The sequence below is a fragment of the Protopterus annectens genome, chromosome 12.part0 (assembly GCF_019279795.1).
Source record: "Protopterus annectens isolate FY-2018-M chromosome 12.part0, PAN1.0, whole genome shotgun sequence".
Classification (NCBI taxonomy): Eukaryota; Metazoa; Chordata; order Ceratodontiformes; family Protopteridae; genus Protopterus; species Protopterus annectens.
The window spans coordinates 404,023,163-404,041,210 of record NC_056746.1 but is presented as its reverse complement, the minus strand read 5'-3'; the positions used below and the strand labels follow the sequence as shown (position 1 = coordinate 404,041,210).

Sequence of the window (18,048 nt, the reverse complement as noted above, 5' to 3'; positions counted from 1 at the left end):
CTGAGATCCCTCATATAATCCTCCAAAGCTAGTTACGAAAACAAAATCCCCACTGATTCTAAAGACAACCACAAATCATTCTATAGCTATGTCAATAATCTCAATGGCAATACTCAGATCTGAGTTACAGCACAATGGCACTAAATATACAGAACCAACTGATATTGCCAACATCCTGGCAGCTAGGTTCAGTGCTAACTTTACCCTCCTTTCACCCTCTAAAGGGCCCATCTCTGTACTGGAAGAATGCAAAGTTCCTGTAATCACGGCTGCACAGGTAAAAACTACACTCTCCAAAGCCATGAACACAGCATCCATGGGACCTGACAACATCCCAGGCTGCGTTCTACACAAACTACAGAACGAACTGGCACCCCACCTAAGTACCATGTTCAATCATAGCCTCATGTCAGGCTTTGTGCCCACTGAATGGTGGACAGTGACGGTTACCCCACTCCACAAAGGGGGAGCCACTACAGACCCCAGGAACTACCACCACAGTAGCCTGACAAGCCTAGTCTGCAAGGCTATGGAACGTATCATCATGGAATTTATAAACAATGACATTAGTAATCCCCAAACTCTGGACCCCACCCAGTTCGGGTTTGTAAGAGGCAGATCATGTCTCCTAAACCTGATAGACTTCTTTGAAGCTGTCACCAAAGTCGTAGATGAGAGTAAGGTGGTTCACACAGCGTACGTAGATCTCGCCAAGGCTTTCGACACTATCCCCCACTCTGGAATTATAGATAAACTCACTAAACTAGGTATAAATCCCTGTGTCACAAGATGGGTTGCCAACTGGCTCACTGACAGAATCCACACTGTGAAAGTAGCAGACTCCAAATCTGACTTCAGACCAGTGACAAGTGGAGTACCACAGAGTTCAGTCCCGGGTCCTCTCCTGTTTGGTATCTACTTCTCAGAAGTACAGGCTAACACAGAAGGTCTTTGGCTAATGAAGTTCGCAGATGACTGCAAACTAGGAGCCATAATCAAAACTCCTAACAATGTGGACATCCTACAAAAGGGTCTCACTGAGCCAGATGCCTGGTGTCAAAGCCATGGCCTCAAGCTCAATGCCAAAAAGTGCATTGTCATCCCTTTTGGTAAAAACTCTGTACCCATGAAATACCACATAGGCGGTAGTGTACTTAACACTGAAAGTGTGATAAGAAACCTTGGGACACAGGTGGATAGTAGTCTCTTTTGATAATCACATTGCCATAGTAGTCAGGAAATCCTTCTACGTGGCACACCTCATCACAAAAAGGTTTCTCACCCAGGAAAAAAGAGGTCATTGTTCCCCTCTACTCATCACTCATTAGACCCATTATAGAGTACAACACCCCTTTTGGTATGCCTCACAAGACATCTACAACAACTAGAAAGGCCACAGAAATACCTCACATTGAGGATTACTGGCCTCAAACAGATGCCCTACAGCAGACCATGTCAAAAAACTCCAGCTTTACTCCGTCATATATTGCCTACTCAGAGGCAATCACTGCCTAACATACAAAGCTATGTCAAACCCAGAGCTGTTAGACATGCTCCACTTAAAGAAATCCCAATCCCTCCAAGCTACATGCTCTAGGGACCTAAACCTTGCCACCACAATAAACAGAACATGCCGGAGGGATAGATTCCTGTCCCAGAGACTTCCTGTACTCTGGAACAAACTACCTATCTCTACTAAACAAAGCTCCTCATTAGCACTCTTCAAGAAAAATCTTGATGATTGGATGGGAGATAGGAAATTCACCCTGGGGATCACTTCTGTGGCTCTGCTCAACAGGGTCCCAGGAAAATAATTTTCTTGGGTGGTGAAAGCCAGGGTACCTTTTGGCTAGGCTTATATAGGCCCTAGGGCCAATAGCCTAGTACCTACCTATGAACCTATGAACTCAATCTCCATTACTTCCTGCAGCCCGTCCTTGTTTTGCAGTCCCCATAAAAGGGACCTTGTGAGCCTGTATAAGGGTAGGAGGAAAATATATGGAACATCAGTTTGATGAATTTCTAAGGGGTTCTAGATTGTTCAAATGAATAGTGGATCACTGACATGCATGAATGTTGAAGGCCGAGCAAAAGAGCTGCTTGCTGTATATGATAATGATCGTATAAGCAGGTGCTAATGAACAAATATATTAAAGTGATGGGGTTTTGTGTATACAAATGAGGTTAAAAAAAGATGGCAGAGTAATTCAGAAAAGGGTCTGAAGTGGTGCACAAACACTAGCATTAATGATCACAGCAAAATTGTTGTCTACATGCACAGGAATCATGGAAGTATACTAGTGAACGTGTATATGCAGTAGCCTATTACTGCTGCTACTAGACGCAGTTGTGTGCATTGTCACTCTTGGAGGAGCCATGTATGTATTCGATTTTGAGAGCACTTAACATTTTATGACCTTCATAGAACCAGCATTATAGACCAGTACCATGTGGACAGGGACACCATACAGGAGCTATTAGACATGTTGGTTTTATCTATATGCCCATGGAAGTTATGATTTCCTACCCAATTGGATAGGTGCTAAGGTATGTATGGCTTTACATATACTAGCTACAGTGACCAACATTACAATGTGGGGTATCTGAGGCATCCATCAGTTTCTTGATGCCATGCTTCAGCATGTGGTTTCCACGTACCACTGATGAGAGCAAGCTACATATGAGATTTCCATGAAATATGCCATTTCCCTGAAGTTCTGAGGGCCATAGACTTCATATTGAAATAAAAGTCCTGCCTGGTGACCTGGGAAGACAGTATGTGAACTGTAAAGGGTATCTGTCTACCAGCTGTCAAGTGCACTGTAGTGTACAGGGTATCATTTAGAATGCATCTGCAGGCCAAACAGTTAACATGACTCCTGTAGATGGCACACACAAGAACTTTGTCAAAAGTTTGTGAGAGGTGACTTCCCCTTGGTGATGGCCAATATGCCCTGGAGTCCTGGCTGATAATACTGAATGGAAATCCACAGAGTGTGACAGAACAAAGATACAAGTTTGCCCTGTAGCAAATTCAGGTCCTCTTCATTTTTGTGTGTGTGTGGCTGTCAAATGCACAGTTTCACTCACTGGATTTATTTGGTGGTGTCCTGCAGTATGACCCCGGCACATGTGGTAAGATATTTTCACTGTGTGCAATGTTATGCAATATGATATTTAAGAGGCAGTTGCAGCAGGGAAGCCAATTGCAATATGAACATATCTCAAGGACACTAATCAGTGGAGGCTGAGGAGCAGCAGTGGATGAACATGGTAGATTGAGGCAGGTGTCGTATGCTATGGCACTGGAGAAGAAGCAGCGGCTGCCACAATTTCAGTCTAAAGTAAAGCATAAACACCACAGTAAAAGTGCATGCAAACCTAATACTAGACTCTGCTTACTCAAGCATAGGTTGGCCACACTGTGCATCAAACATAGATAATCCAAGTAACAAAGTACAAAGGTCAAGACACAATAACACTGTATGCATAGATGGAGGAGAAAATGAAAGTGTGTAATGTCTTCCAGAAGGAATTGTGTAAGTGCTGAAGAAACTGAAAAGTTATGATTGCACTGTGTATATGAGGTAGGGTTGGAGAGCATTACTGCAAATGCTTTGGGAAGCCTTTGGGATGGACCACTGCCATTGGTTGTCTGTGTGTGAAGCACTGGGGGCTGTACTGATGTGTATATTGGGATACAGCCTCAACAGTAGTTGCAGCACTCTAGTTCAATCTAATGGACAGACAAGGGCATTCATGAAAGATGAACGTACATGCCTCTGCCAATGGAAGCTGCCTCTATTAGGAGTTTCACTGGTTATACCAAGGCCTTAACTAGAAGAAGGTGCGCATGACATCGTGTGGTGTCCATTATCAGATGTGCCGCTGCTGTGACTTCCATGATGTTGGGAATGCCTCTTCTATCCAAAGGCACCTTCACACCTGATGTCACTGTTTAAATGCTGGAACTGCATAACAATGGACATGGCTGTCCACATCCATGTTAGTTACCATCTTTGGAGGCAGATGTGGATCAGCTGCATTGACCACACTTGACACTTGGCATGTGAGCCTGAAAGGACCTGCCTGGCACCAGTATGCAGTCAGTTCTGTTAACATTGTCATAGAGGCAGGCTATGCACTGCTGGTGGTCATCTCACACACCCTGCAGTACCTGTATCATGTCTGCAAAGGCTGAGCTGGTAATAACCTGTGGATGGCCAGATATATCCATTGACTCACACCCATTGACACAGCTAGCTTGGAGGGAGGGCAGTACCCCCACCTTTGACATGTACCAATATGCCCATGTGGTCACCCCCCTTCCATATGGGGCTTATGGCAGACATTGATGCTTGGACAATAGGGATTGCACACTGCCATGACTATGATGGTCCACACAAAGCTGTTCTTACTGTGTGATATATGTCTCTCTTGGGTGTCCAAAGGCACAGAAACCATGTCCATTGTCTGGATAGGGATCTTTTCTACATACTGCCTGTGTCCAATACAGATAATGAATTCCTTGCTTGTGCCAGTTCACCACCACCACCACCATCATCATCAGAGGTAAACAATTCTCCAACATCAAGCAGTAAAAGTTCCACAGTGGCAGTGCTATATAGATAATCACCTGTAAAAACAGAAAAGCATAAATCCCAGTATGTGTAACCTGTTAAGTTCTGCATTACTCCCAGTGCATATTTAATACTGCTGTGGATGCCAAGAATACTGGGTCATATGTCATACCTCATGCAGGTGCCCATGGAGGTAGTATCACTGATATAGTGCCTTAAGGGCGCAACAGCAATGAAATGCTCAGTAATAATGAAAGCAGTCAAAAATGATGGTGCAATGCAGAAATAGTACTACACACCTGTGGCATTCATGGGGCATAATGCATCTTAGCTGTGAGGTCTAGAACCACATCAGGGGACTGTAAAAAGTTCATTCACCCTCTCAGAGAAGCCAAGAACACCTCTGCCTCCATTAAAGGTGCCTCAGTCAGTTGCCTCACTCACATTGTCCTATCTTCCTTTGTAAGTTAGAAAGCATGTTTTTTAAACATCTTGGATAATGTTGGTGGCCCTCCATCTGAGCTTCTCGTACTTGCAGTCCTAGCCACTGACTACATTGATCTCAACAAGATCCTGCAAAACTCATTCATGGTAGGACCCATCAGCAGATTCCTACCCAAAGAGCCATTGGCCCTGGAAATAGAGGGTCTGCTGCAGCACCTCATTCTCTGTATCAAAGAACTTGCTCTTCTAACTCTTCTCTTTGCCAGGCATATTACTGTGTGGATAAAATGTATACCATGCGAATATGCTACTATGGTCTGCTTGTCCAGGTACTCTATGTACAGTGTTGCACCCTTTCTGTGCACATAATGTATAGCATTAATAATAGACATAGGATTATGCTTGAAAGTTCAGCCATTGGCAGACAAACAGCACAAATAATTTTCTGTCCCTTCAAACATGTACACAGATATGTAAGATATACAGGTACCCAGTTTAACAGTTACCCCTTTTTAACATTACAGTACTTTTTTTTGTATACAATTGGCAATACACACCTTTCCATTGGGACATTGTAGGGTAATACCTGATGTGTTCACCTTCAGCAGATACAGAGGCACCCACTTGAACACTGCCATGCAGAGTGCAGCTTTAGTGGCATAATGTAAGTGTTACAACACTGTGGGGATGCTATTCACATATGTGTGTTTCTAAACAAAAACAGTTTTCCACTGGTATGTGTATGGCCCATACTACCACAACACAGTTTTGGCTTGCCTCCTTTAAGAGCTACACTTCAGAATTGCTTTTAAGTGTGACTCCGATTAACTGTCCTAGCCCTTCTGTATAGCCTTCTCTGTCCTGCACTGATTATTTTTCTTTTGTTAAAATCACTTAACAGATTCATATCTATGTGATGTGGTGCCCTTTGCAGCTCCTTGATTTGGCACCCCTTCATAAGATCCTCTCTTCTGAGCTGAAGGCCAAAAAAAAAAATACATTTCTAAACTGTAGCAAGCTGCTTGCTACAGATATGACAAGCACCTTGCTACAGTCTGAATGCCACACATGGAGCACTGAAGCACTTCAGCCTGACTGCAAATGTAGTATCGGTATTCATTTCTGAACGCTGTTACTGTACATGGACATTTAACGATTGCAAATTTGACACCTTTCTCCCTGAGCAACTGTCTTATTTGTCCTACTCAAGGCTGGTTGAATATGGCTGTGACCTACTCATTTATTTTATGGGACACATGAGTATGTGTTTCTGTACATAGGTGGAAGATGAAATTTCAACAACTTTAGTCAGTGGAGAGAGTAGGGAGAAGGAATAGTAAATTATTAAGGTGGAAGAGTTTACAGTTTTACTTATAACTATGATTGATCAGTGAATGTAAATGCTGACAGCGATAGTGTAACTAGGGTAGGGAAAGGGACAGCCACTCATAGCACAATATGTCAGAGGCATGATCAGCAGATCCTTTTTTACCACCGTCATTCAGCATGGCAGCATAACATGTTAGGGGATCTGGCACTCCTTGTTAGGAGAAAAGGGAGGAGCATCGAATCAGAAAACAAACCTTTTTTTTAATTTTTTCTCTCATGTGAAGAGTGAGGATGTAGTTCTAGGACCTGGTACTTGTCTAGTATTAAGGAGCAGCAGATTGGAGAATGGAACTTTTTCTTTCTCCTCAAAATAGTAGGAATACCCAGATTGGAGAGCAGCACCCTCTGCAAAATGAGCCAGCTATGGCTGTGGCTGACAGAGATTAATGATAATGATGTGGACAGAGCACAGTGGGGATTCATTCATTTTCATCACTAAATTTTGTAAATGGTTCATCTGTGCATTTATTTGCAACATTTTATTCTAGCATTATTTTCTAATGTTAAGACAGCATTTGTGGAAAAATGATTGCCTGTAGGTTGGGTATCAGTGGTATAGCAGCGTTTTTTGTTTGTTTCATTGTTAACATTTATTGGTGAAGGAGAATAATTAAGGTGAGATATACAGCTCTCATTGATTTTGGTGCTGTTTCCTAAGGTCAAATTTAAAGTATGTGTTGTGCTTGTATTATAATAGTTGAGTTTATCATCCTTTTACTTCTCTTATTTTTGTTTGGGACTTTTCTTTTATTTTTTCCTTTTCTTAGACTCCTCAACCTTCAGCTCATTTGTATTTTTGAAAATTCTCAATTTCTTTTTCATTGTGAGCTAGTGTTTATTGTGTGAAGAACTGTCAAAGACTGGGTTGCTTGATTCATACTTAGTGTCTTCCCACGTGCAGTCACATATACTGATTGAGTCTTAAATGCTAAGCCATTATCCAATTTTCTTTGTTTCCACTATAAAATATAACTCATTCAATTCATTTAGTACAAAAGGTATAATTTAGTATTTTATTTTTCTGTATACACCACAGAAACTTCATTTTGTTAGGTAATTGTTTTTAATCAAATTGCAAAACGCATAGGAGTTTAGGAAATCATCATAAAAGTTATAAGGTGTGAAACTGACTAGATACTAATTATTAAAGAATGGAAAATGTATGCCAGCATGTAATATGTTAGATTTTATATATCAGAAACAAAATGAGGAAATAACTGACGAGGTAAATCAAGATCTAGAAGTCAGGAAACTGTCACCAGTGCTAACGAACAAAGCCTCCTTTCCTCAGCACTACCAGTTACAGAAAGCAGTAAACTGGAGTGTCAGTAATCTTGAAAAATCTTAGGCAAAAATATGTACACTATTGTGTTCTCAAGTCCTAGTAACAAGAGTAGTTTTGAAAATGTTTCTCAAAATGATACATTTGTTTGCCACAAACAAAACGTATGACAAACTGACAATGAAAATCAAAACATATCAGTCAGAGAAACAGGTCTCAAACTTTTTAAAAGGCAAAGCTTATTTTTCTCAGTACTGACGGTAAGTAGGTAACAGAGAGGTAAGGTTTTAATAATTTTTGCGGTAGACATTTCTGTTGAATAGCAATAAGCAAGATAATTAAAGAGAAGTGATATATGGTTCTGCTAAAAAGTAGAAAATGGTAACGTGAATTGAACAGACTACAGAAATTCATACCATGTATGCATGTAATAGAAAGTACGTCTTTAAAAAGTGACCTTCAAGCATTCTCAGCAGTCTAAAAGCTTCACAGAGAATCAAATGGTAATCCCTGGAGGGATTAATTGATACTGTTCTGCTGGTCTCCCTGTTACATGGTATCATCCAAATATGTCCAAAGTGTATCTTTGCAGTGATGCATGAATCACACATCCACTCTTACTCGCCATAGTTTGTAGAGGGTCATTATTTGAAGCGCAGGATGTCCGTTGATTGGCTAGAATTCCTGTTTGGTGGGAAACATCAATAGTCCTCCAGAAAAAGTGTATTAGAAAGCAAAAATGTGTTCCCCTTACCTTAGAAAAGACAGAGGAGAACACACAATTCTGGTGTTGCATTGGAGTTCAGAAAGGGGCACAATGGTAAATGGAAAAGGAAAAAAAAATATGTACAGAAATCAAACACACACAGAATAATTATAGCAGTCCACAAGAATTGAAGCTGAAACTCTTCAGTGTCTGACTTCTTGGTTTGCAGAGCCTATTAAAGACCTTATGAATCATTATGCATTCTTAATTAGTATATTAAAACTTTTCATGGAAATCTGCATATCCTTCATGATGCTGTGATATACTGAAATGTGCAGATATTCCTGCAAATTTGTAGGTTATTTATAGAGTTTTGGGACATGATATCTATTTACTGAATGGAATTTGAAGGAGGTAACCAAATCATATATAGATATATGCACTGGAAACAATAAGGTGTTTAAGAAGGAAAGTGGTTTGGGAGGAAGGGTTCTAGAACTGAAGACTTCTTTAGGTGTACCAGTGTCAGAGAAGGAGGAATGACTTCTTGTTCCGTGGCTGCCTATCATAACTTTGAACCTATAAAGACTTCACTGTTTATTGGTGTTGCTAAGTCTAATGCAATACTCAATCACTGTCTGTACAGATTTTCTTAAACGCAGCACAGGTTGTCTGTGTGACTACTGAGTTTCTTTAATTTATGACTTCAGTCAGACAGAAAGTACACAAGCTGTTCTTGTGTGATAGAGGAAACACGTCTTTTCTACAGGAAGCATAATACTTATCATGCTGCCCAGTGTACTGATAAACTCAGCATGTAGGTATAACTCACACTGTACAGTATAGACTAAACCAGCTGACCATTGAAAGCTGCAATCACCCTAAAAAGACTCTGAGAACAGTTGTGATGACCATAGCATAGTAGGATGCATAGTCTCAGTATAGTGTAGATTTACATGATCAGAGCACACCGTTTTCTTAAAACTGTAATCTTAAACATAGACCAGTTACACGTTTATCTTTCTATGAAATGAATGACCATTATGTCTTTGCTTTTAGAAACAAGAGAACTCATTGCACAATATGAGTCAAACTAAAGGGCTACCTGGATTGCCACCACTACCTCCAGAAGTAAGAGATCAGCCATCAGACCTTTACAAGGTAGGATTCTTAATATTTTCATATTTTATACTTTTTAAACAGAGAAATGTAAACCCCAAAGAATAAGCATAATAATCAAGTGGTTACAATTTGCTGATAATTAGCTAATATTCAAAATATTCCACAGTTTTTCTTTGGTTATTTTTTTTATTTCAAATGCAACTAAATTAGTACCTAACCCTTCTTCTGTTCAGTCTTTTGTTAATTACTTCTAACTGACTTCCAGATTTTCCTTGTATACAGAAATTCTGCTTACCTCTACTTCAGTGAGGTTTTAGTAGAAGCTGATCAGGCAGGAGCTCATGTTCAACATTAGATCACTGTTGCAGTAGCCTTAGTCTTATGAATTATATCCTACCAAAATATAACCACCAGCCAGCTTTTAAAGGTTCAGGCACCTTCCATGCATCTAAATACTGGGTTGCTCAAACAGAGCCACATTAAAGGGGTTAGGAAGCTAAAATCTTCAGAGCTTTCTTGTAAAATACTATCCCTCTGCAGGTTTTGTAGAACTGATGGTCTGCTAGAGATCCTTCAAGGCTGTGCAGACAAGTAACTTGCTGGGGAAAAACTTCCATGTTTTCACTTTTCTGAAGAAAAACTGTGTTATTTCAGTGAACTTGCATAGGTTCATCAGTAAATACTAAGAGTGCTGCTGTTGTGAGCCATTTTAAGCCTCGTTAATTTCCTTTTTTGTGCTTAAAATAACCTATCCAATTTGGGTAAGGTTGATCTATAACCATTCTATGGTCAATAATTATATATTACCCATAATGAGAATTACTGGGATCATACCACAGATAATTTGAAGGGACCCATGCATGGGATAAAGCATTTAGGAGCTGCCTCTGCCCATTAGTAGTACAGGGGGCAGTCCTGGGGTAAATTTTCTGTTTCCCAACCATAGATCTAAGTTGCTGTTAAAAATGGACAGGGATGAACTTTGTTTTATGTGGATTGGAAGAGTGTTCAACAGCAGTGTCATCCTCTGTGAGATATACCCATGCTTCCAAACCATTCTGTTGATGTTGCAGAAGAAGTGTGAGATATACCCATGCTTCCAAACCATTCTGTTGATGTTGCAGAAGAAGTTTAGATCCATAGAACAAGTGTTTCTGATGCCATTTGACTTCCTAACATGCAGTAAATCCATCAGTAATGGTTTGGATGATGCCTTGTGTGCCAGACAAGGGTCACCTTTTAGCAGTCTGTAGGATACTGAGTATAGTGATGGGACTGTGATTCGGTCCTTGTAAAACATGTTTAGGTCTTGTATCCTTTTAGTAGGCATTCCAGTTATTGCATGCTTCTGGATAGATATGTGCCAAAAGGGGATTATATTCAATGATTGCTCTAATGAGGCTGAGTAGAGGAGTACAATGACATACATAGATCTAGACAAAATTCCTTTGTTTAAAAGCTAAGCAATATAGAAGGACTTTCTTACAACAATGGACACATGTTGGTGAAAAGTTAGGCAACTGTCCACATAAGTTCCCAAGTCCCAAACAACTGGGTCAACTCTTAAAGGCATATTGTCACTGTACTAGTTCCTTGGGATAGATGACTTTCCAAAGGATATAAAGCATTTTTTGGTATTTAATTTCAGTCCATGACTTTGGCACCAGTTATTTATTTGAGACAAACCTTCCTGCAGGATGGCTAAGTCATCTGGTTATTTAATGACTGCTCACGAAGACACCACAGTACTGCACAGAAATTAGCAAATAAAACACAATAGTTGGAAAAACGCCTTTATGAACAACAGCAAAGCTTTCGGGTTACTACCCTTTTTCAGTACTAATACATAAATTCAAAAACCAAACAGGTTTTATGTAGGAGTCAGAAAATCACATGACATGCCACCCAAAGTCATGTGATGACAAACAGGATACAAAGTAAAAAATAAAATATGTAAAAATCTACACAACTTAAAAACATTTTTAAATACATTTTTAACTACTTTTTTAACTACATACACAACTTACATATAAACATATAGACAATGATACTCTATATTTGTACTTTTTAGCAGCATAATTTAGTTTGTTGTAACTTAACAAGGATTGGTTTCATTGTGATGGCAGAATTTGAGACAGGTGGATGATCGGCCGCTAGCCTTAATATCCATTCATACTCCTTGGTCTCCAAAAGATTATTAGTATCCCCACCTCTCAAAGATGTATATAAAATATCTATAACTCTAAACCTAAATTTATGTTCAGGACCATACATATTTATATGTTTATATAAAGCATTTTTATCATTTGTTCTTCTAATCTCAGATTTATGCTCTATGATCCGTTCTTTCAACTTTCTAGTTGTTTTTCCCACATAGAAGGAAGAGCATGCAAGACAGGTTGCTAAATATATCTGTTGTTCATAAAGGCGTTTTTCCAACTATTGTGTTTTTATTTAATGACTGCTCCCAACTTTCAGTCATTTGCAGACGTAGTTAGCCACACCTGTTTGGTATTGGCTTTTACTTCAGAAAAGTAGATGCCAAACAATAGGTCCCAGCACAGAATCCTTGGGGGAAGCCATTGGTGACTGGTCTCTTTGTGGACTTGTCTTATGCTAGGAAATGTATTTTTAAGGAAAAGCATGCCTTCTTAGTGGAATTTACTTTGTGAATGCTTATGTGAAAAAAAATGTATAAAAACCTGTTTTACTTATTATTCTATATGTTTGTGTAGAATTAGTGTGTTTGGCTTGACATTATGTTTTGGGGGGCTGTTACTGGATTATTTTTACTTAAAAAAACTTACTTTCTGTCAGAAGATTTACCGACTCTCACAGGTTCTGCTGCCTGTCTTTCAGGATTCTTTCTCAACCAAACCATGAGGCATTACTGGTCTTGTTGTTTTTTTCTTTTCCCATTCACAAGAAGAAAATAATTTATTTTATTTATTTGTCTTTTGATAACCAAGAACGTCTGACTGAGTTAATGGCCCATTTTCAGTGGAGGCCCGGGGAAAAAAAACTCCACAACAGATTCAAAAAGATTTAAACAGTAGTTGAGTAACTATATACAAGGGGAGAAAGTCCTGTAACAGATTAAATATTTTATGATAAGTTGGGGAGAAAGGCTCAACAAAAACCCACATAAAAACATTTTACAGTAGCTGTTAAGAAATTATATACAAGGGGAGAAAATCCCCACAGCAGATAAAAACACAAATTGAAATACATTTACAGAAATATTAAGAATACAATATGTACTGCCAGCAGCAAAATACACTGCAGAAATGAACCTATGCCAAGCAAACTACTACATAGTTATTTAAAATATTGATTATATTTTTAATAATGTATGCAGCTAAAAATAATGAGTATTCTGCTGCCAGAATAGACAGGGGAATAGAATGAGATGAGGAGGAATGAGCAGAGGGAAAACTGAGGATGTAGAGATATTAATTACAAAGATGAGAATGTCATGAAAGGACACGAAAGAGGAAAATAAACAGTAGCAAGTGTTAGCTGAAGAGGTAGAAGAGCATACATTAGTAGTATGGTATCATTAAAGTGAGAGATTCATTTGATGCTAGGCCATTACTACCTGCTAACATGTGTAGGTATTAGTGAATTTAGAATGAGAAAGGCACAGTTATAGTGAGTAGATGATCGTGCATCTGTTTGAGGGTTGTGCATGTACAGTTCCAGGTGTCAGATTTTTTTAGATTGGACTTGAAATTGGAAAGTTTGATGGGATGTTTAAGGGATGAGGGATAGCGTTTTTGGAGTGGGCTGTGTAGCTGGAATAGAGAGAGAGGCTCCTTCTGGCCGGTGTGTTTTTGAAAAAAAAAGAAAAAGAAAATGTCTCAGGAGTCTTTAGGTGACAGGTCAGGTCTCTCTGCTGCTGATGAGTGACTTTGCTGTGGTCAGATTTGGTGCCTTGGACCACTTATCAATGCCTGTTGGTACCTCTGGTGTAGCTCCTCAAGAAGCCACTAAGAACTGAGTGCTAGATACATGATCTCTGGCTATAGGGTTGCCCTCTCCAGGCAAAGGAGAACCATTTTTGACAGTTGTGGATGAAGTCTTACCACATAGCTGGGCTAGAGTGCTTGGCTCCTAGGAGGTGCCCCTGCCATGAGTTTTTTTTTCCAGGGATTCTCCTAGGAAAGGAAAATAAAAAAAAATGGGGATCTTTCTTCTGTTTCTTTAACCATGGACAGGGAAGAATTGCTGGGATTTGCTAGGGGATTACTTTGTTTTAATGTTTTTAAATTCTGCTTCTTCACTGACTTCAGATAGAGAGAGAAAATATTTTGCTCACATTCTGACACTGATTCCCAGGCAGAAAGGCAGGGAATGGAGGGGAGTTTCTTTCTTCAGTTATTTCTTCAAAGGTGAAGATTCTGATTCTGAGGAAAGTGTTGCTTCAGATTTCTCTCCAGATGAGTTATGTTTTTCTGAGACTGTAGCCAAAGTGAAAGCTATATTTCATTGGGAACAAAATGAAATGGCTTTTTCCCAGCAAAAGTACTACAATTTATTGCATCTGAATTTTCCTCAACCTGCAACTGTTACTCCTGTTTTATCAGCTTTAAAGGATGCTTTCATAACAACTTAAAAGTTTGCCTGACAGTCAACCTATTCCTTAAAAGTCTAATAGGTTTTATAAAATTCGTCAGGCACCTTAATATCTGTTTTCTAGTCCTAAATAGACCCTACAGTTTTTCCTTATCTAAACCATTTGCTGGTAAACATATTGTAAGTGCTAATGCTACCCCCCCTCTGACAAGGATGAGAAAGCTTTTGATAGATTTAGGAAGAAAGTCTATTTTTGTACTACATTAACTTTCAGAGTTTTAAACTGCAAGTTGAAATTTTTGCTGGCTTCCTTTCATAACATGAGAAAATTAACTATTAACCTTGCTTCTTCAGAGATTACAACTTCATTGAAACAATTAACTGTATTTGCTTCTCACGTAACCAAATAGTCTTTAAATTCCTGTTATGATTCTGTTGATGCTAGTTCCAGAGTTGGTCCTACTGGTACACTTATGAGATGATTTGTTTGGTTACATTCTCAAAACTTACCAGAAGATATTAAAGCTCAGATTTGAAATTTTCCTTTAAGGAGGGATGCTCTGTGTGGACCTTCTGCTGCTGTGATCCATAAAAGATTGAATGAAAGAGGGAAACTGATTCAAAGGGTGACCCACATTTTTAACCTTCCTTTTCTAGATTCAATTAAGACTTTCTTTCTAATTCAGGGCCCTTTTTCAAAACAAAGTATGCAATAGAGTGGCAATAAACAAGATTTTAAAAAGCTTTAAAAAGCAGTAGCGAAGAGGTCTAAAAATAAAAGGAAAGCCCTTCGGAACCAAGCACAGTCCAAAAAAATAGAATGATTACTTGCCTCTTTAAATTGCTCTTCTCCTGTCCTACCCTGGCAATCTATCCCGTCTAGAAATTTGTCTTTTCTAGTGACATTGCATTATTTCACATAGGTGAGTTATGGGAATCATCCAACAGGGGAACAGATGGCAATGGGAGTCCCTACCTCCTTTTCAGGGGATTCCTCTGCATACTATAAGCCATATCTTCCTCTTTCTTCCAGTTTTGGATCCCATGTTGTCTCAGAGGGTCACATAATTAGTGCCCACAGATCAGACAGAGAAAGGTTTTTATTCAAGGATCTTTCTGGTGTCAAAGAAAGTTGGATCTTTGAGAGCACTGCTAGACCTTTCTTTCTCAGTTTGTTTAACAAGGTCTCAAAGTTCAATATGCTATCCTTCCAAAACTTATCACTCAACCCCCCACTCAATTTTATGGTAATATTAGACTTTAAAGATGCTTACTATCTCATGCTGTATGAGTTATACACTTTTAAGGATATAACAGCTGGCCAAATTTCAAAGCTACAAGGGCACCTTCCATGTGCCCAATCTATTATTCAACTTGAGCTGAGCTGAAGAAAAAGAGTGTCTGCCAGCTAATGGTTTTCATTGCTAGGCAGTTAAATTCCCTTCAGGGAAAAAATCCAGTTTTTGCTTTTATAACAGAAAGTGAACTTTATCCATGAAATTGTATATTTGTATAAGTTAGGAAAAAGTATTTTTGTTGACTGTCATGTGACTTTTGGTAGCTTTTAAACAAGAGCACTACAGGTCTGTGGAAATAAGTGGTTGAAACTAATTTAAAATGTTTTCTTTGCATTATTTTTTTTACTTCTGGGCGCGTGGGGGTGGGGGTGGGGGGTAAGTGTTTAAAGTGGTTTTGACTTCCCCAGAAATCAGCCATCTTTTCATCTTTACTGTGGAAGAACCTACTGGTTCCTTGGTTCTTCCTTCTACCAGCTACAAAAAGAAAAAATTAATAAACAGCTTTTACCACTACAGCGACTGCTATAGTGACTCATCCATCCACAAATGGATGACTCTATTGTGGCCATTTCTGGTTCCTGAGATCATTCATCTTTTTCCTTGGCTTCCTCTAATGTAGTCCATGCAACTACCATGGACTTGGGGTTAGACATGTCCTCTGTTGTTGTTGTACTGTTCTTGGTGGGCAAAGGAGAACCACTTTTGTCAGTTTTGGGAGAAAGTACAGGAAGTACCTCTCTGGACAGACCAGAATGTCTGACCCTAGGTAGATTTTGCCTAGCACAAGTGGGGCCGCTTTTTCAGAAAGTCATGCCAGAAAGCAAGAACTTAGACAAATGTCTTTTGTTTCAGTTACCTTAGAGAAGAATGATTTATTGGGTTTATTTCATGCTCTTGACCATAATAGTGCAGCTGTTTCTGGAAAGAGAAAAAGAGATTCTTTATTTTCTAAAGAGGTTCAAAATTTTGATCCACAAACTAATTGTAAAGGGAAAAAAGTCTGTTTTGTTTTCTCCTCATGTTTCTGGTTCATATACTAGAGTGTGGCTTTGGTCAGCCCCCTTGAAGGATTCTCCTTTTCCAAAACTATTTCCAGAATTAATCAGTTATTTCAGTGAGAGCATAATGACATTCCACAGTCACTAAATAAGTATTATGATTTATTGCAAGTGAGATGTCCTGAATCTCCCCTAACTCTTCTTGTTCTTTTAGCATTGGATGATGTGTTTGTCACAGCCTGTGACATGCCAGACAGCCAGCCTGCAGTCCCCCAGAATGCAGATAGAGTGTATGAAGTTCCTCATTCTTACACATATCTCTTTTAGATATAGACAGAAATGTAGTAAAGATTTGTTTAGATGTTTTCTGTATTTATTTGAGACTGTCCTGCAATGTTGTTTTAAAGTGTTTCCTGTGATTTTGAACTCTGAAGTTACTGTGTTGGTTTACTGAGTAGTCTTCTTTTTTATTATTTATCATTAAATATATGTAAACATATCTTTGTGGCTGATATTTGTGAGACATATTTAAGCTCTTAGAGTACTTGCATATGTATTTGGTGTACAGGCCACTCTTAAATAGCCTTGCATGTCTTGGTCAGACTACCATTTAGACAATAGTAGCAGTACACAGTATGATTGGACACCCTTTGTAAGGGCCTTACAGTAGCTGATAAGTAGGGGATGGTGGCAATGGAAACTACCTTATAGTTTAGGCAGAAGGGGGCATAGCTAGTAAACCTGTGCCAGCTTTCCCCAGGTGTGTGTGTGTGTGTGTGTGTGTGTGTGTGTGTGTGTGTGTGTGTGTTTGTATATGTGTGTGTGTTTGTATATAAATTAAACCTCAAAGTGTGTGTGTGTGTGTGTGTGTGTGTGTGTGTGTTTGTGTCAGTTGCTTGGGCAGGGTCACAAAGCACTGGTTGAACAGAAATGGTGCTGGAGGTTTCGGTTTGACCACTTGGCTGAGATCTTACCCCTATAGCTGTGCCAGTGGAGACTCTTATTGACAATCTGGAGTAAGAGGAAGAAACCAGCCCCAGACTGACTGTGATCTCTGTGTGCTCTTAAGGGAAATTGCACTTTACTGTGTGTGTACTTGTCATCCTTCTAGTATGTACATCCCCTGGCTGTTCCCAGTGGTGAGTATAGAGGCTCCTTGATTACTGGGCTAGACCAGGGGCATTACAGAGGCTACCTTGTCTTTGGTCTTCACCAAAACCTTTTCAAAAGCCTCAAAGGCTGAGGCTTTTACTGGACCTGATCATTCCCTCCATTCTGAAGAAGAGAGGGAAACCTCAGCACCAGTAAACCCCAGTCCTGGATCCAATCTCTAATCCAAGCTATCCAGGACCGAAGCCCCAAGAGGAAGAGACAGCTTCAAGAATCTTAGCATCGTCTCACCCCCTCAGAACTTGACTCCAAAGATTCTGATCCAAATCTCGTCTCAATCCAATGGCATCAGACACGAGAAATAGAGAAGAAAGTCCCTGCTGTTCCATCCAGTCACTTGGATTTATCAGCCATAGAAATTTCAAAGCTGCTAGAAAAAAGAGTAATCCAGACAGTCCCCTGTAACCAGTTAGACTCCAGAGTCTACTCCAGATTATTTTTAGCACCAGAGAAGACCGGGGACAGCAGACCCATCTTGGATCTC

At 39.5% G+C, this 18,048-nt stretch overlaps 1 protein-coding gene across 1 annotated transcript in view; it reads left to right on the top strand.

Moving 5' to 3' along the window:
• The window catches only part of DNAH3 (dynein axonemal heavy chain 3), a 2,217,123-nt gene that overhangs the window by 58,096 nt on the left and 2,140,979 nt on the right, over positions 1-18,048 (top strand). The window contains exon 2 of the mRNA XM_044089509.1: positions 9,461-9,562. Coding sequence (XP_043945444.1) covers positions 9,461-9,562 — 102 coding nt within the window. The remainder of the gene's footprint in view (positions 1-9,460; positions 9,563-18,048) is intronic.